The 27,892-nt window shown below is 41.9% G+C and overlaps 1 protein-coding gene across 1 annotated transcript; it reads right to left on the bottom strand.

The window, feature by feature from the left end:
- On the bottom strand, positions 1-27,257 carry htr7c (5-hydroxytryptamine (serotonin) receptor 7c). Its single transcript, XM_044025631.1, has 2 exons — positions 26,435-27,257; positions 1-1,902 (listed from the first exon to the last, which is right to left on the bottom strand). Exons 1-2 carry the CDS (start codon positions 26,899-26,901, stop codon positions 1,164-1,166), a joined length of 1,206 nt encoding a protein of 401 aa, XP_043881566.1. The 5' UTR covers positions 26,902-27,257; the 3' UTR covers positions 1-1,163.
- Positions 27,258-27,892: the final 635 nt, after the last annotated feature.

The raw sequence follows: 27,892 nt of genomic DNA on the forward strand, positions 1-27,892 counted from the left end.
TTTAGACCAAGTGTTCGTTTATTTACACAGTGTCAAATGCTTTGCCACTTCCCCCCGGCGTGTTACTCAAGGTGATGACAAAGCCTTCAAACAGAGCGCAGTAGCTGTCGGCAGATCAGTTTTACACAATATAAAATAGCAGTTAAATTACAAAAATGGTGAGGACACCCGTACATCTGATTGGCTTGAATGTACAGTATTCTCAAAAGAATCGAGGTAGAAAAATCACACAACGCTCCACCTACGACATTTCACCAATGAGTACAAGCCAGTGGTCGCGTCGTTCTTTCAAACGGAGGGGTCAAAGAAACTGTCAAAATGAGAGGAGCACGAGAGTCCAAGGAACGTGTGAATTCTTAAAGTGAAACACAGATTTCTGCAGGTATCGTTTTCTGTATCGACCGGGACGGTCAGCAGCAGCCAAAAGAATAAAGTAAAAGAAAATCCACATTATCGTTCTTCCTGACACACACGCACACTCACTTTACTGAGTTCATATTTGGAGCTCGCAGAAGAGAATTTTGGTGAAACATTTCTGCCAAGCCGTCATTTATTTTTATAATCTCTATGATTTACGTATACAGTGGCTTGTAAGACGAATATGTTTCATGCACTCAGTTTGTTTTTTTCATATATATATATATCAACAAACACAGATTTCATGAACGGAAAATACTCCCTTATAATACTCAAAAACAAAAAAAGTTGGTTGTGGTCACCAAACCGAAAGCAATGGCGGCGGATAAACGTATAGAAATAACATCTGGCACAATCACCGTACACGTGTAAGTGTGTTCACCTCCAGTTTGACATTCATGTGGGATGTCTTTAGCTGTCGGAAGTCTTTTTTTAACTTCACACATCAATTTCGTGTTATTTTACAGAAGTCTGTCCTCTTTCGATTCGAGAATGACTGATTGTGTTTACATGTGTTATCCTTTATCGCTACATTTCACCGCCATAAATCCACAGCCAGGACAGAACTGTGTCGACCTGTACGGACCTTCAAGTACAGGTCCATGATTTTTCCCTTCTCCAAAATAGAACGACAGAGTCTCGCGCGCACACTGAAGTGATCGTGCTGTCTATCTGCTTGTGTGGAAAATGCCACAGATTCACACAGGTTTGACTCCCGGCGAGACGGCGACTTTCCGTATCCACATTTACACCTTGAGAGCCTCATGCACGCCCACAGCAGACAGCCGGCGGTTGATGTTGCGATAACGACAGCGGAGAAGGTCGCGATAAGTGGAGCGTAGGTCTCTGTTGAAGAAGGCATAGATGAAGGGGTTCATTAGGGAGTTGGCGTAGCCTAACCAGAGCAGCGTGCGCTCCAACCAGATGGGCACGCAGCTACACTCCACGCCACAGATGAAGGGCCTGGCCGTGGACAGGATGAAGAATGGCAGCCAGCACACGGCAAACACCCCCACGATCACCCCCAGCGTCGTGGCCGCTTTCTGCTCCCGCTTGAAGATGGAGATGTTTCTGCGCTCGCGGTTCAGCAGGCGGGACAGGGCCGCGCACTCCTCCACCACGCCGGGTGGCTTCAGGCCCTGCATGCGCAGCGCCTCGCTGGCCACCGTCTCGAGGCGTTCGCGCCGCGACAGGTCAGTGAAGCGGTGTTTGGCGCCGCTCTTGCGCGCGGCCTTGAAGATCTTATAGTACATTACCAGCATGACCAGCATAGGGATGTAAAAGGCTACTGCTGTGGAATAGATGGTGTAGCCAAAGTCTTGGCTAATGAGGCACACGCCGGCCGCGTGGACGTTTTTGGCCCAGCCGCAGAAAGGAGGCAGGGTGATGGACGCGGACACCAGCCACACACCCAGGATCATCTTTGCCATCAGCTGACCGTTCTGCCGGGCCGGGTAGGTGAGAGGCCGTGTGATCCCCAGATATCTGCGAGGCAAGAAGACGACAAGAAGAGCCCGTATTAGTATGACTGAAGGACTTAGGTGATTATTCTAATGAGATCTTAAAGGCGATAGAACATTGACTCCAGCTGACACAGGGCGAAAAGGCAAGGTGCATCCTGGACAGGTCGTCAGTCCATCACCAGGCCAACACACTTAAAAGTACAGTGCAGCAGCAGCAGCATCACATTCATGTCCTCTCATTTGAAAGACAGGCATTTCAGTGAGAGGTCATAAACCCTGTTATTGCCTGGTGGGCAATTAGCTGCTTTTCTTTGGCTTTGGAGGAGCTTGGTGAGTAGAGCGTGGGCTATTAATCAAGCAGGCAGCTCAGTGGGTTTAAATGACATCTGCTGTTGTCAGATAAAATAAAGATAAAGTGAGGTGTGAAAGGTTTGAATTTGTACAAAACTGAAAAGATAGACACTTTTCACACTCGATGATCAATCCGTGTGCGCATCTCCGTGTGTTTTGGCAGTGTGCCCCACAGCCTTCATCAACATCCACTGCGTCATTGATGAAAGCTGTGTATTTTGAGACTCTAGGCTGTTTTTCTGGTTTCCACTCCATAGTTAATCACAAGATAAAAAGCTTGAGGGAGCCCCAGCCAATTCACCTCATCATCCACCAGTGATGCTATCAGCAGAGTGGAAATCAAATTGAGCTCAGTCTGCCTGGACAAGATCCTTCACTTTATTCACAGCTTTTTAGGTGTTGAGCTTTTACTGCTCTGAAAATGTTACTTTACGCCTTGGCTTTGATGTTCTTGTGTGGGTAACCGATGCCACAGGAGTGTGTATAATATACAGATACTTTCACATTTAAGGCATTAATACACATTTAGTTGTCAAATGTGCAAAATAACTCTGAAATCCGTGCCAGCGACGTTCCCGTGGCGCACACAGGAAGTTGGTTAAAGTGTGGCTTGTGGCTGCAGACAGGTTAGAGCAGTGGTTCCCAAACTTTTTTTCCTTAAAGCCCCCCCTTGTTTGTGTTCAGGACAAACCGAACCCCTGTCCTGGGCACGTATACAAAAAAAAATAAAGTCATATGCAAAAATAAACAGCAGTTGTAGGTTTTTGCTCCTATTCTCACAGTGTTTATAGATAAAAACTGTCCTGTGCTTCCATTAAATCAAAACCAAGGTATTGCTTTGTTTTCTTTTTTCTTTTAAGAGTCTTTGGTACTTTCTCACACAACAGGGACGTCGTCAGGTGTTGGTGATAAATAGCTTCACAAATTGAACGGTGAACCAAAGAAATTATAGTTTATATGTGTTTATATATATTTATATGTATATGTATATATGTATATATAAGTATATGTATATGTATATATATGTATATATATATGTATATGTATATACATATATATGTATATATGTATATATATGTATATATACATATATACATATATATATATATATATGTATATATATAATATGTATATATATATGTATGGATATATAATTATATTAACCTCACAAACTCAGAGCAGTCACAGCCCTGCGCCCCGCCATGTGATCTCTGGCGGGCTTAGACCCCAGCTTGGGAACCATGGGGTTGGCGTGTGAGTGGAAACACAAAGACTAAACGTTTCAAACTCCCGCCGCTGTATTCACACAAACTTTCCCTCACTCAGTTATCTGATGGCGTTGCTTGACAGAGCCCATGTTTAAATAAAGGACCAAACGCAGGCAGAATAATAACATTACTGTATATAATATATATATAATAACAACATACTTCAGGCTAGTCTGAAGTGGCATCGATCAAGACTATTGTCACTATGAACGGATACGAGGATTATAACGGCATTACAGCGGAGAGGGAAAACAACTGTCATCATAAGCCTTGACAGTAGCACTGTACAAAGACTCAGGTGTCACCCTCTATTATCATTTCCATCTTAAATATCCCTTGGCTCATTTTAATCGTGCTCAGTGAACATTACATAATAATTACTGTTCGACCCCAATCCGTCCAAGCATTGTTCGGCGCCGCTCACAACCCGCACTTAAAGTGTATCTTAGCTTTACAGGGGGACTGAACGCATCCACGCGAGTGATATCAAGTGGTAAAAAGACAGAGTAAACTACATGTTGTGAGAATTCTTAATAATAGATAGCCAGTAATGCAGCACTACTCTGTGAATACATGATGCAGTAATGAGGAGCTTGAAATGCTTGATATTATTGTATCCGTGTTAGATGGAGGGAAGTTTCCCACAACCTGTAAGTCATCATCCTCCTGTAAGAACGCAAAGCTTTTTCAGATCCAGTCTCTCGGGGGAGCGAGTCCCTCCCACGTCCTTTTAAGAGAGAAATAACTGTCAGGTCAGGTGTTATTACCATTACCAATTATTCCATTACCTTCTTTTTGTAAACGACACAAAACGGTTGTGGTGCGAAAAAAGACGGAAATGTGGACAAACATAACCAACAGACACAACGCCACAGGCTACGATACGAACACCTGAACATAGGTGTGATGTAAATATGTAAATGTCTTATCTTTAAACGCAAACCTTCAAAAATGGTCAGCACTTTTCACTTTCAGTTGACATTAGTATTCATTATATCCACCTGGTGAATTATTCACGTTGCTTTGAGCTCCGCTTTGCTCCCCACACGGAAACATCCAGCCGTTCACCAGATAAACACGACGCTTACGAGGTAGTTTACGAACTTCGTCGACTCTTTGATACGCAGCTAATGAGAGCTGTGAGAGAAACCCAAAACAGCAGGGACGATAACCCGTGACATTAATAAGCGCGACGCTGCAGTGCGTAACGTTTGGGGATTTTTTTCTTTTTCATTGTTGATGATGTCGTTATTCTCCTTCTGTCTGGTCTTTGTGAATGGAAATTATTATTTGCATGCTGTGCAGTGGCGGCCCGGGCCATAGAGGGCGCTCGGGTGCCGCCCCCACCAGTCGCCCATGAAGAAGAAGAAGATAGGAATCATCTAAAATAATTTAGAAAAACGTGGAACATTTATGCTACACGTTGTACAGTCCGTGACTATCGTGCGTTAACCGTATTTCAGATTGTCGGGCCGCACGCGAGGGCTGTGGTGCCGTAGTAACCAAGGACTTAGCTACGAAATGTAGCCTTTACCGTGACATTTTTATACTTGTTATATGGCCTTACCAGATCATCTTGGCCCTAACCCTAACTTCTCACTTCTTCTCTATGCCTAACCCTAAAAAACCCGTGCTCCTTCTCCCAAAATTGAGTTGTTTCTTGTACGTGATATACTAAGAAGCCGTCTGTTCTTCCACTTTTCTGCGATTTCTCTCAAGATCTCCTATTGTAGTGAAAACTTGGGGAAGAGTTGCCAGCGCCGGCTCTCAGTACGTCACTTCCGGCACCACAGCCCTCCGAAAACTCCTCAACCCTCGTGAGTGAGACACGCACATAGACACGCCCCCACAGTGCAAAAGATAAGAAAACTCTCGGGCGCGGAATGTTACGCCCGAAGACCTCCCGCGGCCGAGCGGACATGCGGTCTGATGCTGCCGGAAACGGAAATGCCTCCGCTCGCTTCTATGTAAGTTGTGCTAACTTTACCAGCGCTTAATTGCGCTTAAAAGCCGTTTGGGCTTAAAGAACTCGGACCCGACCAGCCGAACGTTGTCTTAAAGCAGCAAACTAAAGACAGAGGGAGGAGTTACTCTGAGAAGAAGGAGTGGCTAACTGGTTGCCCTCAGACCAGTGCCATGTTTTGTTTTCCCTGAACACATCAGGCCTGTCAAACTGCTCCCTTTACTCGCGCAATGTCTCCCTCTCTCTGTGATGTCACCAAATGAATCACGTCCTGTGTGCACTGTGGGAACGTTATCTAGTGCCACTTATATTATCACCTCCAACAAAGCAGTAAGCGAGTAACAGGAACAGTGACAATCACACACAGAATTCACAGTATTTTTTTTTGTTGTATCTCTGGAGGATATGAGACACTATCCACATCCACAGCTGCCCTCAGGGAGCCAGGCACAGACCAAAAGTGTTCTCCAGCTAATGAAGAATTCCATTACTTCCACTCCACTTCCAGTATATATTTTTTTTCTTTTTTTCCTGCGCTGAAAAACTGTAACTGGCCCTGGTGTGCAACAGTCGACACTCATTTCCAGAAGCAACTCTGAAACCTTTTATGTTTGAGATGGGATACGGTGTGAAATATTTACCAAGCTGCACAAGGTTTGGGCAGCAGAATGGTAAATTTAGACCATGTTCCCATCAAAAAAAAAGTAACAGGTCGGGGGGAAGTTCACCGCTGAATCCTCATTCATCTCTCTCTCTCTCACTCTCTCCATATATATAGATATATATATCTATATATATGCCATCTTTGTCCTTAGGGAATGCTTCAGCTCTGTCATTCTATTCGAGGACCCTCTGTAAGACATTGAACTCCTTTACGCACAGAGGATACGGCACAACCCGAGATGAGCTATAATTTCCTCCTCAACATGAGTTTGTTTAGGTCACAAGTTCTGTTTTCTGCTCGGGAAAAGACTATGGAGGAGTAAAGCAGCAGTGGCCGTTGTTCTTTCTTCTCTTTTTCTTTCTTATTTAGACACTTACATAAGCCAAAGTGAGTCATCCGTGGTCAGACGCAGTTCTTCCCTCAGATTTGTAAGAGCGATCGCTAGCATGGGTCAGGCAGGTGTAGGATAGTCGATAGTGAATAACCCCGTGGCTCTTATTGTGTCACAGATGTCGGCGAACGCGCCGCGTACCTACATCAGCTATGATAATGAGTCATTAACCGCAGGTGATATCCATCCGAAAACATAGCGGCTAAATTCCTAACCTTGAATTTCAGTTTCAGCGTCGTGTCAAGCAGAATCACTGAAGCATATATGGTTATTAGAAGTAAAAAGGGGAGGGGTTGACCGGGGGGAAACATTGAGTCATACAGAAATACATTCTATGTACAGAGTTTACACCTGTGTCTCTTTAGAGTCCACAGGCGTATGAAAATATGGTGAATCTGGGATTAAACCACCAAGTATTTCATTATTATTTGATAAAATCACATTTATCCAATGCCTGACTAACACAACAAGAAGCAGCCGCAGCAAATACATGCTGTCTAAGTTTGCAAAAGGAAGCAATATAGTTTATGGTGGGTTTTAAAACAACAATGGTAAAAATGATGATGATAATGATGATGATGATAAAGGACCAGGTGTGAGCGACCTATTCATGCATTTTCCTCAGGTGGTTCCCGTGGCTCTTTTTTAAAAAAAAAAATAAAAAAATTGTAAGCTATTTACAGAATTTATTGTGTACTTGAAAGCCACTCAGAGCTTCGCACGGCGCAGCCACACATCTGACTTCATATCCTGATACCTTTATGATGTCTCTTTCACTTCCTCATCCTCATTGTAAAGCAAGATGTGGTTATTTTATGGCCTTTCCGGCACAACACACCACCTGTCCCTATCAGTGGTTTACAGTCTCTCACAGGAATGGAGGTGATGAGCGGCTATTAGTGTTTACAGTGATAAATGGACCCGCCCCCAACAGTCAGTCCAAACTGTGTCCTTGGACAACAAAAGCAAATGCCCTGCAGTATCTACACAACAGACGAGAGCAGGCAGAGAACAGTTTACAGGAGAGATATGGCAACCAAAACACTACTAAGTCAGAAACAGGACGCAAGCTCATTTCACAGTCATAGTTATTATTATTGTCATAGTAACATCCAGTCTGGCAGTGCCTGTACAGAACAATTACACAACTGTTCCTGCTCCCTGTCTTTCCTCTCTCCCCCATCTCACTTTCCACTCTCGCTGCCACCCGAGTGAGGCAGATGGCCACGCTCTCTGAGCCTGAGTCTGCGAGAGGGGTGTTCTTTCTCTCCACTGTGCTCCCTGTAACACTGTAAGGACTCCGCTACACTCTGTGAAATGCTGCTTTATAACATAAACTCAGCACTGTTTTTTTTGCTCCCAGTATACTTCAGAATATGTCATAATGAGCAACACAACTTTACCACAGTAATTCATGCACCTGCAGGTGAGGGACGCATCAAGACGACATTTAAGAGCGTTACGATTGCACAGAAGCTCTGACAGCGAATGAAAGAGCCGTTTGCAAGGACACAAACGGTCAGAAACCGTCTCGGAGTAGCTTACGGGCTAACGGTCACCTTCAAACCCCCCGGCTGATGTCATGATTGTGGCCCGTGGTGGTGACACAGTTGCATTCCACTGATTTGCAAGTGCAAAGATAGTGAAGCGTTTCTGTTCGGACATGTCACCAACTGAGCACAATTGGGATGCTTTGGATGAACAAGGAATAATTAGAGAGAATTCCACAGGGGGCGATAAAAGCTCGATATTGGAGCTTTAACTCTAGCTGCTTTTTCCCATTACGGTGTTAAAACATATACAGAGGCTATAAGAATGTGCCTGTGAGTGTTTTATATACTGTTTTTTTTTTATTATTTTCATCTATTATATAAACACACCAGAGCAAAAAGCAAATTTGCACAAATTTAAATTGGATTGAATTTGTGAAATTTTGGAAATACATCAAAGTTACTCAAGAATACATAAAAAGGCATTTTGTGAAGCCTGAATATGTCACCTTTAAACGGTCATCCAGGATGTCCATATAAGGGGTTAGATATGTATTATTCCCACAGCTTTATTTTATGAACTATTTCATAAACGGTGTGGGTGAGTGCGAAAGTGAGCAGTATTAAGAGTCTGAATTATTCATAGGTGTCTTTTGGGCATATGAGAATGACCCTTGTCATTACCTTTATGTGCCAGGTGTGCCAGGTGTTCCCGTGTCTGTTGCAGTGCTATTTAAATGGCAAATGCAGGAGTGATCGCTCAACTCTGTCCAGTGAGTTTGGCTGGTTGCAGAATAAAATAACCAAAAAAAAAAGAAGGAAAAAGAAGAAAAACTCACTGAACTTTAAAGAAATATGCCAAGGACGTTGATGAGACAGGAGTGCACCGCCTCACATGATGTGTGGCCGTGATATAAATAATTGCTTGGTGCTGCTGACGTAGTTGTTGATACTTTTGCTTGTTATTTAGATTCTCGGGCCGAAGCAGCGCGGAGAACACTTTCACTTTCTGCCTCTGTATGCAACACTTAATCCTTTGATCCCCACACAACTTCTGCTTATTCACTTACTGTTTCTTAGGAGTTTTACAAACCCCTAATAAGAAATAACGAATGAACGCTCAGAAAATAAGTCCACATCAGTGTTAGTCATCATGAAGGTTTATGGCCTCATCAGTTATCAGGGTCAAAATAGTGGACCTCTGCTCTTTGCAGCATGCGTTGTGCACTGTTTCCCGTTTTCAGGCGGGATGAGACCTGCTGAGAAACAGCACGGTGTCACTGGGGTCCACATTAGAGAAATTGAATCCACAATTCTTAAAACAGACTTCTATTACGGCAGCAGCCAGATTTGTGATGCAGCAAAGCCTTTACAAACTTTTTTCTCCTCTAAGAAAATGACATTTTGATGAAAATGACGTTTGATTTTTTTTTTTTTTGTACTTTACTTCCTCTCGTTGAAATATTGCACTTAATAATACTTTGTACTTTTAAGATGAATATTGCAACGCTGGGACGGATAATATCGTCACACAACATCTTCAGATACTACAAAAAAATGCCACTTGGTGTACACATAGAAATGATTATCCTGGTCCAATCATGGGCAAATAATAATAATCACACAACAGCTGTGGGCAAAGCAAACAACATCCAGAAAATCCACAATAGCTGATTATATTCAGCTAATGTGCTACCGGTTCCATTCATCTTTTTAATAACATGATTAAATAAACGATGTGAACATATATGAGCGTAATATGAACTTTCAAGTTAATCTTCATGAAAAGAGTCGGGATTTTAAAGTAGTCATGAGGCGTCAACATATTTATATGTCTGTGACTGAAAGGGCACAAGTTGCATTCAAGGAACCTGGTACGCATAGCGTCACATCTGCAAACGCTCCTTCAAATATGAATGAATGAATGATAGGTTTGCTTTTTTGCAGCAATAATTCAGTGCATACAATATCTTGATATGAGTTTTAGATGTAGTATTTTCAAACTCCATGACAGAAAATACTAAATTTGAATGAATACTCCTGTAAATCAACCTTTTAAAATACAACACACAAGTTTTTCAGCTCATAAAGTCCAACAACGCAAAATAGGACGAAGAATCAGAACACTCTTATTTTATCTCCCATTAATCGTCGGTGCATGTTTGTATTTCAAGGACGTTTCCTTGTAATGGGCGGATTTTCATCAAAGTAAATGTTCAAACTACTCCTTCCTTTGTTCATTTGATACGTGAAGTGCTATTACCGACAAATGAAGCGTGCATTTACTGAACGGAGCGAATCAAATCTGCAAAATCATTTAGCAAGGGCCTTAAAAATGTGCTCGCAAATATCACCGTCTCTCCCAAACTCTCTCCTCCTCATTATACAATAACTGTAAGTGGAATGTGAATAATTATCTGCCAGCGAGTCTGTCTTCCTCTCCTCTCCCTGTCATGATGATGTGAGAGAGTGAGTGTGAGGACATGAGCCCCTCCGTCTTTGTCACCTTCCCTTTGGTTCTGTCACAGCGAGCACTCGCTGTCCCCCTCTCTCTCCTAAAACACTAAATAAGCTTAGAGGAACTCTCTGATGTGGAGGAGGAATCTAATTCTGCTTTTACTCCTGACCTTTAAAAAAAAAGTTGAACAATTTTAGTTACCAAGGCTACCACAGGCAGCTCTACTGTTGAGCCAACTCACTTTCTTATTCTGATTTAGCATGTAGCCAGCAGTTAGTCTAACTGAAGTGGGTGCACAGCCCCATTATATGTCATCATTTCATGGCTCGGCAAATAGAAAAGGACAGTGAGGACTCGTATCTATCTTGTTCCCGAGTCAGGAGACGGCACAGTGTGTGACATGAAGGCAGTAGTTGGGGAACTAGGCTTTTTTTAATCTCCTTTTCTATTACTGACCTTTTATTTTTGGGACATGGAAATATCACAGGCCACCTGCTACAAAAAAGGATAATAAAAAAAAAAAACTAAAAAAAAAAAAACTACACCAGAAACATCAAATGGAGCAAGATTTCTCTGAAGTCTGACATTTCATCTTGCGCTCACACACTTAAAAACATGAGTCACAATGATGTAAATGAACTTAAAACGTGTTTTAAATTGAAATATTCTTGGCAACTAATAACTTTTTGCTTCCACTGATTAGAAATGTAAGTATTTAGTGTGACCTACTAAAGGAACACTGAGGAATTCCCTTACAGGATGCCAACAAAATAACTCCGTAATCAAATTGAATATAAAAGTGTGTTGCCATGACAGAGAAATTTGAGTTCATCCACCTTGACATTTTGTCTACACTCATGCCATTCGCTTATATCTTTTCTCCTGAAAGGAACTTTTGATCACCTCAAATGAGAGCTTAGTAAAAACAACCAAAAAAACAGATAGAATTAAATCAGAAAAAAAACATCTTAATCTATTTACCAAAACATCCACAGTCTACAGAGACACACAACACCGCGACACATGTGGCGTTTAAATGATGACCCTTGGACATACTTATTGTTACATTTTCCGTCGATCAATCAAGTCGCATAATACTTCATTTTCAGCTACGACCGGGATAATAATTCAAATGAAAACCAATAATAGCGGTGGTGCTGTTTACATAAGCAAGACAGATACTGTTGTTTTTCATCAGAAGGAAGTAAATTGGATGTAATTTGACTTTGCCGCAGATGACACACACCAGATACAGCAGATATGGAAACAATGAATAACGGCGGGAATATTCATTACAAGAACAATTTCACTGCTGTTTATCTCGCATCTGGGCAGCGATGGGGAGAAAAGAATTCTGGGTAGTTCATCCTCTTTCCACTGGAACAGATTGAAATGTACAGTGTTGGATTCATTCACCTCTAATTTGAAAGATTGACAAACTGATGCCATTATAGGTGAGCAAACACAGCTGTGACAACACGGTCAAAACACGGATTATTCAAATCCAGCACGATAAAATAAGGTCACCTCTGCCGTCACATGTCAATGCCTGTAATGATGGGTAAGAAACATTGCAGACATTATGGTAAATATGGTGCTTAATATTTACAAAAACAGGAAAAAGGGAAGATATAAGGATTAAATATGATTACAAAACCATCCATCTATATACCAGGTTTTGGGGAGATTAAGATTAATTGACTCTAAATCATTCATTTTGGCCTTCCAGATTATCATCTCAAAGTTCACACGTGCCTCCGCTTGTTGAGTGACAGTGGGCTCGCTCTAATGTTTGACAATGAGGGGTTTTTTTTTTTATTAAAGATTAATAGCTGTTGCATGGCGCCACGTTCAGCGACAGCTGACCTTCATAGTATAGTGGTCTTCATACTAATAGGCACATTTCAGTTTGCAGAGACCAGAGGGGAAAGGACGATAACACAGCATCACAATTATCAGTCACGTTTCAGATATGATGTTCATAAAATATTCATCTTAAAGGAAAATTAAATACTTGAAGTTGAACTTTGAACTCTCTAAGAGTAACAGCGAACAGACAACCCCACTGTGCCAACATTAAACTGTTCTTTAAGCAAATGAGACGAAACAATTTCCTACTGACGCCTCATTTTCACGGTTTAATCCCTTGGTTTACACGTGTTTCATGTTTTATCAATCCATTTTAAAACTTGAGACAGCGCTCAATATAATCTATTTTGGGTGTAAGATTCAACTCCAAAATATAAAATAAACAAAGTCCTTTTAAAGGTTATTTTAAAGCAATTCTAAACATATACAATCATATTATATTATTGGACAACAGAATGAACCTTTAGATTAGAGATGTTCCGATACCATTTTTTTTACCGATTCCGATTCTTGTGCTGTGGGTATCGGTCGATACGGAGTAACGATACCGATACCATTGTGTTAGAAAATAAATACATCATACTACGCTTGCATGACTGTGATATGATTATCATTGGTGGTAAGGTTTGGCTCAGGTTAAACCCTCTGTAAAACACGAAGGAATACAGCAAATGGACACCATTTATTTTTTACCAGTGATATTTTATTTCGTTTTTCAGCTCGTACGTTTGTTCTGACTCTGGTCCAAACGCCGCAGCACTGGCAGAGCTTCATGTTTCCATGACGACTGACCGGGAAAGGACACGCGTGACATCATATTTACTTGACTCCAGATTGTTAAAATGTATCTCTGAAGTAACGCTAGACTTTATAAACAGAGGCATACATACGCAGGACACGGGTACGCTGGTTATTTGTAGCGCTGCTCTTTTCGTTTAATAAACGGGCCGCTCCAGTTTGACTGTAGGCACGCTAACGGGGCTAACGGAGCTAACAACGCTAACGGAGCTAACTAGTAAATACTGCCAAACCGCCGACATGATGAGCTAACGTTAGCTCCTCGTCTACAGCTAACGTTAGCTCCTCGTGTCAGGTGATCAGTTCTTCTTCACACCTCTAAAACAGCACAGAGCAACTGTTTCAAGAGCGGCGAAAAAGAACCGCGTCAGAGCTAACGGAGCTCTAATAAATGACGCGGTATCTGGCAATGCTGGCATCGGCGATACCGATGCCAGCCTTTTCGTCAGTATCGGAGGCATTTCCGATACTAGTATCGGAATCGGAACAATGCTACTTAAGATGCTACGGCATGAAGAGCAATGTAGAAATACGAGGCATTTGATAATTGCTGTTAAAACATTAGTAAACATGTATTCTTAAACAGAGACACTACATAAGCCCGGTGTTTAAGCTTGATCTCTAGTTTAAAAAGCTGTATTTTATAGGATCATTCAAACTGGATGTTTTAATGGACTGCATACATATTCAGATGATGTACCCAGGGGAGGCAAATGCCAGAACTTGTGTTGCATAGTTATTCTGCAACGGCGGCAGCAGTAATTCAAAAGCTCCAAACATATTATCTGCAATCCACAGCGTGGCGTGTGTCTGTTTGTTTGCGGCCTCTCAGCTTCATCAACAGGAAAGCCATTATCTCACCGCTTAGTAAATCATTGTCGCTCCTTTGTTCAGTCTTGATGAATAATAGGCTCCACCTTGTTGTGCCAAAATACAAAGCATGATTTGTTCCACAATAAAGTCACACAGCATTTTTGCCCTTCTCTGCTTCCTGTCCCCAAGGACATGTAAAAAAAAAAAAAAAGGACGCCAGGCTGAAAATTGATGAATAAAACTCAGATCTCTATCTCCAGAGTGGCTACTAATCCATCAGTTCTGTCACATCAAATTGCAGAGGAAATTACAACATACCTATGCTGATGACATTTGATGCTAGATAATCCCCTGTTTTCCAACAATCATCGTTTCGATTTGTTTTCTTCAGCGTCATGTTTATAAAAACAACCTCAAGTCTTCAATTATCGCTTTTGCTTCGGCAAAATAAAGCAGAAACACACAAATTGAGGTCAGCTGGCTTTGATACAACAACACGCAAATAACTTCAAACATCCGCAGAACACAGCAAAGCACCTCCTTCAAGGTATAGTTTTTGTTTTTGAAGGTTTGTTGGCTGTATTTCTTTATATCAGTACCTGATGGATAAAAGAGGTCTCTAAATAACTACAAACAACAATTATGTGGTCTGTGAGTGAGTATTGTTTCACCCATGTAGCTTGATATTATGTTCTATACCATGCTTAAGGCCATCTTCTCTGCAGAGGACTTAATCCCTTCACTACAGCCGTGAAAATACGGATATTAATTAAAAATCTGCTGTCAAATTGGACATTTAATATGTTTTGAGGGAAGTAAAAAAAACATGAGTGCCATGCAAATGATGTGGGTTGGCAGTCTCACCCTGTCCACCACTTTGGTCCAGACTGAAACGTCTCAGCGACTGTTACTGCTAAACATTAGTACATCCCTGTAAGCACGTTTCCATGCCAACATGTAGCTCCAACGACTTATTCAAGTGTAGCCCTACATGGCTGCTGTGTGACTGCAGACATTAAACCTTGATGGGGTTTTTTTTCCTCTCTTTCCTCCACCGCTGGGGTTTAGTTCGAGTGACTTCTCCCTCCGGAGTGGCAGTTAGATCACAGACTATATATAAAAATGGTCTTACCAGAAGCACCACATAAGCTTTTGAATCTGGGAGTTCACGGACATCACCTGCAGCCAGGTACCGCTTGAATGAAACCAGCTGTCAATCACATTGTGTCCATTCAAACATGCCATGCTTTATTGCCCATCTTCCCTGTAAATGGCGACATAATTTCAGTGTTGTAATCTAACGAAGTACAAATACTTTGTTACTGTACTTAAGTAGAATTTTCACATAATCTGTATTTTCTGTCATTTATATTTCTGACAAATGTTACTTTAACTCCACTACATTTCCTATATAAAATGTTTTCTCGCTAGTTGTTTTTAGCAGCACTAGCTGTTAGCCGCTTAGCTGTTAGCCGCAGATTTCGGCTCCAAGTGGACTTAAAACACTGTGTCCGACACCGAGGCTCTGGTCTCCTGTCTCCGGGTTTCTGTCGTACACTCCGGAAGCCGGGTTTCAGCTATCAGCTATTTCAGCTCTCAGCTGTTAGCTGAGCGGCTAACACGCTGATAAACTGCCGATTTCGTCTCCAAGTTGAATTAAAACACAGTGTGACGTGTGATGTCTAGAAGCTCCACAAAGTTTCAAGAATACAAGCAGACACAGGGAGGTTGAGAGAGAGAGCTTGTCAACATTCATGACAGAAGGTTCATTTGAATGTTGTTTGAAGTTGTTAGCCTGTACCTATTTTATGCTTTTATTGTTAAGAAGCCACAATAAATGTCAGTCAGTCATCATCTAACCGCTTTATCCTCCACCAGAGGGTCGCGGGGGGTGCTGTGCCAATCTCAGCTACATCAGGCGATAGGTGGGGTACACCCTGGACAGTTCGCCAGTCCATCGCAGGGCCACACACAGCTAGAGACAAACAACCATTCACTCTCACACTCACTCCTATGGTCAATTTAGAGTGTCCAATTTACCTATTCCCCACATTGCATGTTTTTGGACTGTGGGAGGAAGCCGGAGAACCCGGAGAGAACCCACGCACACACGGGGAGAACATGCAAACTCCATGCAGAAAGACCCTTGTTCCAACCGGGGCTCGAACCCGGGTCTTCTCGCTGCAAGGCGAGAGTGCTAACCACTACACCACCGTGTGGCCCCCACAATAAATGTCATAATCACAATTGTAATTGCTCACTGTTTAAATACTTTTACTTCTAATACTTCTAAATTACTTTTGATACTTAAGTACAGTAAATGTCAGGTACTTTAAGACTTTTACTCAAGTAATATTCTAAAAGGTGACTTTAACTTCTACCAAAGTCATTTTCCTGTAAGATACTTGTACTTTTGCTCAAGTATCGCTTTCAAGTACTTTATACAAGACTGCATAATTTACAAAATTGACATCACGTTGAAGAAACTAGTGATTAAGACCAGGGAAACGTTCAGTGTTGTTATAAATCAAGTAGCAGAAGCTAATTTTCCCGTAGACTTCCCTTCAGACAGAGTTCCATTTTCATGTTCAGTCTATGAGTCAGACTCTTTAACTTTCAATTATTCACACGCTGGTAGGATAATGTGGGCAGGGGTTATACAGCACAACTAACTGAGACAATCACGCTGGTAACAGCTGCCTATATTAATAACTATTTAGAGAGAAACCTTTCAATTCCGTGATTGGTCAGTTATGTATAATACTTTTCATTGAATCCATGACCTCTTTGCACGGCTCCATAACAACGGCTTGTTGGCAAAAGTGTCATAATTTCCTATGTTCCGTTTCCGGTTTTATTTTGAAATGAGTACCAAGGCCTCTCGTTTCGGTGTCTGCTTCCTGTAATGTTTCCCTCCTCTGTGATTACCTGCCCCGCCCTGATGTGTTTCACCTGTGTATTTAGCCTGACTGTTTCCTGTGTCTGTTTCCACTCCGTCTTGTCCATCGACCGGTAAGTGTCTATATTTAAGATCAGTTACGAGTAGCCTTTTGACCTTGCTAGTATTTTTGTATCTAACTTTTGTTGCCTTGTGCTTTTTGGAAATCTGTTTTCTTCCAGACCAGTAAAAGGTCTTTTTCTGTTCCGACTGAGACTGTTGTCAAGTCGTGCTTTTGAGTCAAATACATCAAGTTAAATCTTTGGTTTAGTATTCCATGTTTCAGGATATAGTGTGGTTGTGTGTGTTCCTCGTGCCTCTGCTTGTAAAAATGGAAAATATTTGAGTGTGACACCAACTCGGTACACTGCTGAGCGTAATTTGCATTTTGAATGAATATTACCGTACACTCATTAATGTTTTGTTTTTTTCTAAATTAGCAGGATAATTAGGATTTAGAGAATGGGAGATTAAAATCAAAATAAACACTTACACCTACATTTGATTTCACAACTTCAAGCCATTCAATTAAGCTGCAGTGTGATGTTAGAAGTCTCTGTCGTCAGTTGCGATTGCTCTGAGATAATACTGTATGTACTGTGTTGTATTTACATTTCAATACTAAACGTCACTAGTTAGTTCAGAATCAGCTGTTTATCACGGATGACGGATCATCTTACGTGATTTTCGTATACCCGTAGCAGCCTCTGCGTTTAAAAAAAACAGCTATTCTCTGTGGGATGGCACAGAATAATTTTTTTCGCTGTGGTGAGCTCAACGGTGATTGGACATATGTGGCAAAAATGTCACTTCCACGGAAGCTCAGCTTCTCTGGGAGTCAGTGGAGCAGTGGGCGGACGCTGGGCTTCTGCATGATGATTCCAAGAAGTCTCTGAAAAGCGGAACTAGTTTTTGATTGACAGCGTTGCAGAAACACCTTTTCTTCCTCAAACCTGTGTGGATTTTTTGAGGGAAGTCTGTAGACAAATGGCTGCTCGTGTTTTATTTTCCCGGCGATATAGAGCATTTTTATTCATACATATGCACTGTAAATAAAAACATTGTTATATTACTCATAATTATCACATCTTCTTGTTCTAGTTGTTTGCAGAATTTATGTATGAATAAATGTATAAAGCTTCCCCTGTTACAGCTGACCCACTGATCTGCCTCTGTTACTATGTCACATTATGCATATGGAGTATATCTTTGTGTTTACGGTCAGTCATAGTTTGACCTGTTTGCAGCTGTCTCACTTTACTAGCAGGGTGTTATACACGCGTTCCTGTTCACTCTCTCGGCCTTTACTCATTTTAAAAATGTGGGCAACCACAGACGCAATGAACATTGTGACCAATTTCAGGGAGGAGATTCCAGGGGTTTGGGCGTCGAAGTGTCAGCTGCAACGTTTTGTCCTGAGACAAATGCAAAAAAACTGTGGATGAAGACAAACCGAAGTACGCAACATCCATTTACCGGTCAGCTAAGATCGCGATCTGATAACCCCTCACACTGCAGGATAATTAGGCCAGATAATCTATTCAAATCAGCCTCCAATCGGAAAGGCACACGCGGTTGTCGGAAGGAAATCTGGCCAATTATCCTCTAGTGTGGTGGGCTTTAAAGAAATTCATATTTTAAAGTACATGGATGATAGGAATATTCTAAATGAGTCAACAACCAGCTGCACTGGAAAACCTCTTCATACTAACAAGCTGAAAGAGTGCATATCAGCACCTGGCATATGGCTGCAGACGTTCAATCAATCAATTATCCGCTGGTGTTTGTCTGCCGAGACGATAGCGTACTTTAGCTGTGCAAAAAAACCCAATGACAGAGAGAGTTATGAGTTGATAGGTTTAAAAAGCATAGTGTGAAAGAACTTGACAATCCACCAAACGCACAACAAGCAGCTGTTTTCGCTTAGCTCTGATCCTTATGATTTTCCTCTCCTTTCATTTCAACCCTCTTTGGTACTTTCCCACACACACCTTTTCTATGTGATCACACCATCAGTGGATTTGTCTCTCTCTCTCTCTCTCTCTCTCTCTGTCTCCGCCTCTGCCTCTGTCATAAAAGTGTGACAGGACGGACACCGAGCTGCGGCTGATTGTACAAGTAGCACGTATCAATGATTAACTTGCCACAGGCGTTCACGCGGCATTTTCATTTAATGGCGCTCAGAAATATTTTGACAGCAGCTTTGCTCCGGAGGAAGAGCCTGTTTACAGGACATGAGCAGTGGCAGATTTTTAAATTGAAATGCTGTTTCCTCAGCAGAGATTAGGATGGTTTGTCTTCCCCATAACAGAAATAGCTGCTGTCATGGTTTTTAACCTAAAGCGTGTCCACCGTGGTTTCTAAAGAATCTAAGCACTCCCTGTAAAGTGTGATCACAGGATTTAGAGGAAATAGAAATCATTGTACCAGCCCATTTAGTCGAGGAAAAACACACAGTGTGGTCTGATTTTTGCTTTTCCTTTAAACTGCCTTTGATCTCGTCACGCTGGCCTAGCAGGATATGTCCAATCCTCCACATATTTTTATATTTAACCAGGAGGAAAACCACATTGAGATTAAAAATCTCCTTTTCAAGTGTGTGCAAGACTGTTACAGACAAACAAGGTTAAAGACAGTCAGCAGCCATACAAATACATCAAATAATCAACTGTGCAATTTTCAGGATTAAGCCCACAGAATCATAAACCCCCTATAAATCAGCAAGAACATAACACACAGATGTGTTTGCACTCCCAAGTCGTGCAGCAGCAACAAGCCTTTAAGTTTTAAATCTTTCATTCCAGGCATTCCCTTTTCTCCCAATTCAGCTCTGACCCTTGGGCCCGACAGCGAGAACAAAGCTGATAAGATCCAGAGCTCCTCTGATTGACAAAGGTCGACAAAGGTCAACAGGTAGGAGGAGGAGGAGGAGGAGGAGAAGGAGGAGGAGGAGACCAAGAATAGCTTTGTGAATTAACATTCGCCAGTGTTTTAGTCTACGTGTAGACAAAGAATTCCAACCAGCGCGCGCATGATCGAGGGGATCGTGATACACAGTGTCGAGGGCATGTACAGAACATCTCCATGGTCCAAGACCGGCATAAAAGTGCCAGCAACCGATCTCTTTTTGGATTAAAAAGAAAAGCAGTATTCTGAATAATCCTGAAATAAAAAAATAAAAAATTTCAGTTTCAACCTTTTTACCAGCTGATTGATATGAGAGCGATTTCATCAATTCAAATACCAAGATATCTGTGCGATACAGACTCCATCTGTGAACCCTGAGAATTGACAATTAAGGGCATGTTGTGTGGCTTGGCCTTGGCATTTAAAAAGAGCATGAACTTTAGTTGTGTCTGCATTTAACACCAGTTTTAAATGATAAAAGTTCTGCTGGCGAGTATTAACCCTTAGTGGTCATTTGCCGTGGGAATAATACACAACTCCTTATATGGACATGCTCGGGGTGTGCGTCTCTTATTCAGGCTTTTAAAAACATGTTTTTTTTGCATCTTCTTCTGTGTTGTTGAGTCAAAGTTAGGATTCATTTTATATTGCATTTTTAGTTGTGATAGAAAGTAGCAAGAATTGTACAGAAGTCACAAAATAGAGCGTTTTTTTCTTTTATTTTGGTTCATAAAAATGAGCCAAGTGAACTTTGAACTGTGAATTTCACAAATTCAGTCCCATTTTAAACATTTTCAGTACTTTTTACTCAAAAAGTACTCAAAATGTTTATATAGTTGGTGAAAAAGATTTTTTTTTTTCATCAGATTGCATGGGTTGTGCTGAAAAAAAGGATATAGGACACTCTTCATTGCACATTCTTATAGCCTCTGTGTATACTGTATGTTTAAACATAGCAATGGGGGAAAAAAGCAGCCAAAATGCTCTATGTTCTAAGGCTTAAAGGCCAGTTGTAATTGGTCAGGTGTCTGGGTTGGGATGGGTATGATAGGTGAATACTGATATTCCATCAAATGACCAGAGTAGGCATCAGTTAGGTCATGCGTGTCTGCTGCAGATGGACGATGCCTGGCTGCACTCAGCAGCAGCTATCTCTCCCAGCATGAACTTTACACACTGACCTCACAGAATTCTTATCATATATAGAGGCCAGCAGGCTGCAGGGTGATGCACTGGCTGCGCGTGGAACTTGGCTCATCAATGACACATCAGTTGGCGCAGAGGCTGTGAAAGCGGCAGCTAATCCTGCTGCCGTCTATGGGCAATTGCTATGGTGATTTTTCTCCCTCCAATTCCCTGCGGGAGCCGGTGAGTGCGATCACACCTACACCATGTATCTCTTTCTGAACTTAAGAAGAAAAGTTTGTTTTTCTCCGCTGTGTTTGCAGTTGACCTACATCTCATCCACAGATAGTTCACACAGTTAAACATGGCTCTATTTGATTTGTAAATTCCCATATCTCTCTCTGTCCCGCCACACTAAGCTCGTCCATTCCTCAAGCTGCTGGAGTCTATCTTTCCTAGACATCAGAGGGACAACAGAGAGGAACCACCATCTCTCTCACTGTTGTGAATAAATCATTCAGATTTGACTTGAATTATTAAACGTACAAAATATTACTCTCAGCGACGTTAAGGACTGACTGGTGCCAAAAGAGATAATAACTTTTTTAAAGGGGGAAGTGGTCACGAAAGTGCTTAAAATACATGCTGGGATAAGAGCCAGTTCTATGAGATATGATGTCACTGGTTCAAGGCTGTGGAGTTTACGGTGCCGACAATACCAATACTTGGAGATGAGAGGATGAGACTGAAGACATGAAAAATAATGTTTGAGATTGTGTAAGATTGTGTAGGAGTTCTCTAATTCCAGAAGATGGCAGTGATGCAACATCATGGATGTTAAACTGTTAAAGGAGAAGAAGAAGATGGCGTCATTCCAGTAGAACTAGGAACCGTTGCTAAATTGAAAGGAATTTGTTGCTATAGCAACTGTCCAGGCAATGGGTTGGACTTTCACATTTGAATACAATGTGGGGTTATTGCACTGATAAGTGCAATTTTATTCAAAAGGTTGAGAGGTACTTCTTACCTCCATTTACAATACTTATGTTAAGTAGGGATGGGTGAAAAGTCGAGTGAGAGCGTTTGGTTTTAATACTTGATTCTTATATGATCCCTGCTTTAATGTGATATAAGACGCCGATTTGCTTTGTGTTATATTTTCCACATTAGAAAAACCATCGTGACAAAATGCACTTTCCCATGGTGTGCATCCTAGAAATAAAGATTTTAATCGCAAGGGACTTCTTGGTTAAATAAAGGTTCAATTGAAAATATAATATTTGATATATTATATCATATAATTTTACTCCTATTCATTGCAACAGCAGAGCATACACTCAGCACTCACCGTCCACTTTATTAGGCACACATGCTATTTCTAGTAAAATCTATTAGTCAATCAACAGACAAGTATTTCAGAAACTGCTCATCTATCTGGAATTGTAACCATCTTCTTTAAGTTTATGTGCAATAACTCAAATTACAACCATTTCTGGATTATCAATTTAATACTGTACACAGTGTACATCTCTCCTGTATATATTGTACATATTGATAAACGGCAACAGTAACTTGCAATAGCATCTCAAATAACCACTCATTACAAGCGCGGAATGAAGAAGACTATCTCTGAAACCGCACCGTGTTGAAACCTGATGCAGATAGGCTACAGCAGCAGAAAACCACAAAGGGTGCCATTTTAATTAAGAGACGTGTTAATTAAACCCCTGTCAGAGCCTGCAAATTAATGCTGGGGTTGATGGTCGGGGCTGAAACAACAAGTAATACTGACGCACAGCAGCAGAGGCAGCAAAGGGAGACGTGGAAAGGCTTAATATCACAGCTTAAATAGACTGTATGGGCTCTAGTGTATATGCACAGTAGCCATTTTGATGTCTTTCAGCAGGAAAAGCACAGGTATTACTGCACACAGTGTAATATATGGAATTAGATGTGTGTCAATATTTTAAGAAGCAAATAAAATATGGATTCAATCATTCAAAAATATCGTATTTTATTGTTCGAACATACACTTTTTCTTTGCACTCCCTGATTTGTTCTTTGCGCCACGGTTTTTTGTTTGTGAATCCGACCATGGGCGGGGCTTAGGAAGCTGCCTGCTGATTGGCTACTGAGTTTTGGAGCGACGGCTCAGTTTTCCCCGTCGACGTTCGACAAAATAATTGTACGTATCCAACTTTTATAATCTGAACTATAAATAAAGTAATAATAAATATAAATTCCAGACGGAAGTGTATGTTCAACCAATAGAATGCAATATTTTTGAATGATTGAATCAATATTTTATTTGCTTCATCAAAAGTGTTGAGTAAGAATCACTTTGTTCACATATTTGTTCAGTGAACAAAGGCGATCAACTTTAAATAATCTGAAAGTCTACCAGATTGTGTGTTTTTTTGTATTCTCGAAGTTAACGTGGCGCTGTGGCACTGGGACAGGGTGAGATGAGGAGGTGTGGATTAACGGTAGAGAAGGTCATCCTCCAACTGGACGGTCAGTGTTTGATCCCCATACTTGTGTCGGCGTGTTTTTGGACTCTAACCCCAACGTGCTCCTGCTGGCTGTGAGTGGTGCAGAGAGCTTTGAGTGGTCCGAATATTTACCAGTAGTGGAGATTGTGTTACCGCACAACAGCCCCTCTGAGATTCATATGTGTCAAGCCAGTCAAGTCCCTGCAGTATCATAAATGCTTTGGCCTCATCCACTGGGGACCAATCCTGTAAGTTTCAGCATCTCCCCTAAAGGAGCTGCTCGAGTCAATCAGCATCTGTCTCCGCAGTCAAGCGCCTCGTCTCCGGAGACTGTATTTCCTGTATAATTCTGCCCCGTCGTTGGCAGCGCTTCCCAGCTTCATTTGAGATCAGGAATGTCAGATGACAGTGAGGGAGCACTGATTACAGCTAAGTGTGTGTCTAATTGGCAATTCTCCTCTCATTGAGCTATCTCTGCGATTCACATTGTGGACCCCGTGCCAAAGACACTCGTGCACGGTTGAATTCAAATGTAAAACCTGTCTGATTTCACAGAGATCATTGAAAACAGTTAGCAGAACTGTCTGTCTACGTGTCGCCCGGGGATGGAAATGATCCCCAACGTACATAACATTATTTTGAAAGACTCAGGTTTGGGTGCTAGAACGGTGTGCTGTCTGTGCACGCTTTAATTCACAGTTGCACTGTTCCAATCATTTACTCCACTGATTCAGATCATTCACATTTGTGTTTTTTATGATTATACGAACGATTAGCACCTTGTGTTTGTAGAGAAGGCACGTGTAACTGACGCTGCTTCACTGTCACACTGCTGTCACTCTTGATATTGTTTGTTTTAGTGCAGTTGTTTGTTTACTTCCGGTGATGACTGACCCATAACCTTTGGTCACGTGTGCAGACAAACCGAGCCATCCCGGTTACAGGACAGTCTACGGGTGCAAAGATGGATGAGGACGGACTTTTAGGCGGAAAGTTTTATTTTAAAAGTTACCCGACGGCTTGTTGACCTTGCGAGAGGTTGTTCTCACTCTCAGGCCACGTCATTGAAAAGAAGCACTGTGCATATGTGCACCTTTTTGGCACAAAGATGGAACATAACGTATTGTCATTTATGTTACTAGTTCATATACGAAATAATTGTCTTATTTTATTTCAACCTGCACTTTAACATGGGCCTGGGTTCTATTATTATTTCTATTACGGAATATAAATGTGCCAAATTTGTACTTCACAGGAGAGAAACTGTGTTTAACATTTAAAGAAAACCGTCTTTGAATTTAAATATACTTCTTGTGTGGATTCTACGTTCATGCCATGATTTTTACATAAATAAATATTTGTTATAAGCTTCAGCTTATCGATCGACTGCCCTAGTTTATTTCCCCTCAGGTCTTGTCGATGTTCCTCTTTAGGAGGATGTCACAGAGCATATGGTGTCGTCACACACACTCACTGTCCATTTTCCATTTTCGGTTAACCCTTTGACCACGGTGACCTCTGACCTGACCTCTATCTGCCTCTTTTGGAGATTCTCCTATTGCCCTTTGCTGAAAGTTGTGATTTTTTTGTCAAACACGTGTCCTATAGACACGGCAGTAAAACCAGTTTGACAAATTATAGTATGCACACATGTGCTCTCGTCGTGATGGCACCACAGTGGTTTAGGTTCCCAAACAACTGTCCTACTACACAAGCAGCCAAAAACAAAGCCATGGCCTTGTCAGTGATACCACAGCTGAGTGGAGTGGTGCTCTATCACAGCATCAGATATCCATTTCCTCTCATAATGTCATTAGCCCCGCGCATGAAGAGACATGAAACATTTCTAATGCAACACACCGAGGTAATAACGCCTGATTGGCAAATGGGAGTCAATAATCAGATCATCAATACCACGATGTCCTCCTGTCCTCATTAAGGTGAATGAGGCGGAGCGGTGACACCGTCCGCCGGTTTCATTGTGGACGATAATGGGAGCAGTGGATATTCGTGATGAGTCACAAGATGCAGCCCCTCGGCATTTCCATCAAGAACACAGACTCCCAAGAGCTGTCAGGGAGAGAGAGTGGCTCTTTACGTCCACACTGATTGGTAAGGATGAGTGCTCATGGCTTTACTCACACCACTGTGCATGTAGAAAAAAAAAAAAAAACACTCTCTTTCATGCATAATACTGAGGAAATATCATGATGCCAAACTCCATGGGTGGTAAAGCTTGTATTTATGAATGGTTTAGTGAATGCAAAACATGATTTGTGGCATAAGTGAGCCGCGGCTTCTGCTTCTGCTGCACATGTAAGTGAATTCAGACTGATTTCCCTTTAGATTTAAACATAACAAAGGGCAGACCCATGGCAGAAATAGAGGGGTACCTCATGTACTTGTGTCAATGTAGTCATGCAGCTGATGGAGAGTGGAACATGTTATGCTTTGTTTGGTGTAAAGCAGTGAAAACATACTCTACAAGACTCCTGTGTGGGGGAAAAACTGCATTATTAGGGTTTGCTCTATTATAATATTTTCATTCAGAGGTTTATCAGACAGCCCCTTTTCTTGGGGGCTATATTTAATCATTTAACATATTCCTACGCGTAAGAGCGCAGACATTGGGTGACGAGGTGGATTCTCTTTCTGTTTGAAGTATTTCAAATTCACAATCAAACTCCGAATAATGTATTATAAGTGGCTGTTATCAGTTTCTGGCGGATAATCACTTTTTGGCACGACACGCCAGTCTTCCTCTCCAAAGAGGCGGCGCGCGCTACAGTGTAACCACACTGACTCTGCTTCCTTCTACACACCAACTTCACAGAAATCTGAACTATGCCTTTATTGATCAGAGGAAAAAAAAGCCCAATCATTCCCTGCGTGTAGAACATGCTCTTAGATTATCCATCGCCTTGAATTCCCCCTACACTCCGTGCTCTTCAGGGGGTTTGGATCCGTTTCTAAACGCTCGTGTGTTTGACGTCCGCGGTCCAACAACTGCCGACTTTGGAGACTCACCTGTCCACGCTGATCACGCACAGGGTCATGATGGAAGCAGTGCAGCACATTACATCCATGCCGATGAAGATGTTGCAGAAAACCTCCCCAAAGAGCCACTTCCCCCCGGTGAGGTCCGTCACTATCACGAACGGCATCACAACTATGGCCACTGACAGGTCAGCCACGGCCAGTGACACCAGCAGGTAGTTCGAAGGCTGTCTCAGCTTCTTCACGACGCACACCGCGATCACCACCAGCGTGTTGCCCATCACGGTGACCGCGGTGATGATCGCCAGCATCACCCCGATGATGATCTTCTCTGGACGCCCGAAAACCTGCAGCTGCTCCCCGCACGACTCGTTCCACGTGGCCGTGGGACTAGCGGTGACGAGGACATTGTAGAGAAGCTCCAGGGTGTCATTGATAACTTCGGAAATATCCTCTTTCTTGTTCAAGGCGAACTCAATTCCCGAAGTGTTAAACATCACGACAGCCTTAACCCGGCGGGGATGCAAGGGACGCCGCGCCAGTGCGCTCCAATTACGCGCATATTTGGATGTGTGTGACCTGCTCTCGGCTCCTGCCCAGTGGTTTTAGACCGAGTCCGTTATAACTGCACCTCATCAGAGCTGCCAACGATTCAGTCACACGAGGGTTTTTCTTTTTTAAAAAAACAAAAACTGCACTTCGTTTAAAAAAAATAATCCGTCTGTTGAAGCGCTATCAAGATGCGCGTTCCATCGCGACAGGAAAAGAAAAGTCCTCCTCCAGAAACTAAATTAAAGCCAAGAAGTAACATGATCTGAACCTAGTTGCGCCAGATGTGCGTGTTTCTCACGACACTTCCTCCACAAAAATGGTCCATTTGGGAAGCTGCGCTGCGCAAGCCGCACCTATCCATGTGACGCGTCACTCAAGACGCACAAACAAACAGCTGAACTCATGCGGGGCTAAAGACAGGAAACAAACACGATGTCTTTTTATGTGCGGGATACAAAAACCCTGTCCTTGTTTTCCGTGGCGGACACGGTTGACTTGTGTTGCGGGATGTCTTTGTCCTCTTTGTCCTCTCGCTCCTGACTGGAAGACATCAGAGAGCTGGTGTCATCTCAGCTTATCACTGACACTCAGCTTGGTTCCTGTGTGACTGTCTTTACGCGCTCCAATGATACACTGTCGCTGCTTAGAGTCAGAATTGGTCCATTATCTGAACACTTTTGGGGAATTTACATACATTTTAAAGGACCAGTGGTCAATGTAAATATTGTTTTTAATATTGACCCCTCTTCTTTTAGGTCCAGTGTGTAAAATTTAGGTGAAAGATAAAAAAGAATAATTATTATTTGTTATCTGAATAGAAAATATATAAAAAATAATAATAATTAATAAAAAAAACATAAAAATATCTAAAAAAAAAGTATAACAATAATAAAATATATAAATATGAATATATATATATATATAAATAAAAATATA

This window comes from Solea senegalensis, linkage group LG5 (assembly GCF_019176455.1).
Source record: "Solea senegalensis isolate Sse05_10M linkage group LG5, IFAPA_SoseM_1, whole genome shotgun sequence".
NCBI classification, from domain to species: Eukaryota; Metazoa; Chordata; class Actinopteri; order Pleuronectiformes; family Soleidae; genus Solea; species Solea senegalensis.

Excerpts from the sequence above, each read along its gene's own strand:
- htr7c (XM_044025631.1), bottom strand. The coding sequence starts at position 26,901 with ATGTTTAACACTTCGGGAATTGAGTTCGCCTTGAACAAGAAAGAGGAT. Across the intron at positions 1,903-26,434 it reads TGCGTGATCAGCGTGGACAG|ATATCTGGGGATCACACGGC; the intron begins GTGAGTCTCCAA and ends CTTGCCTCGCAG.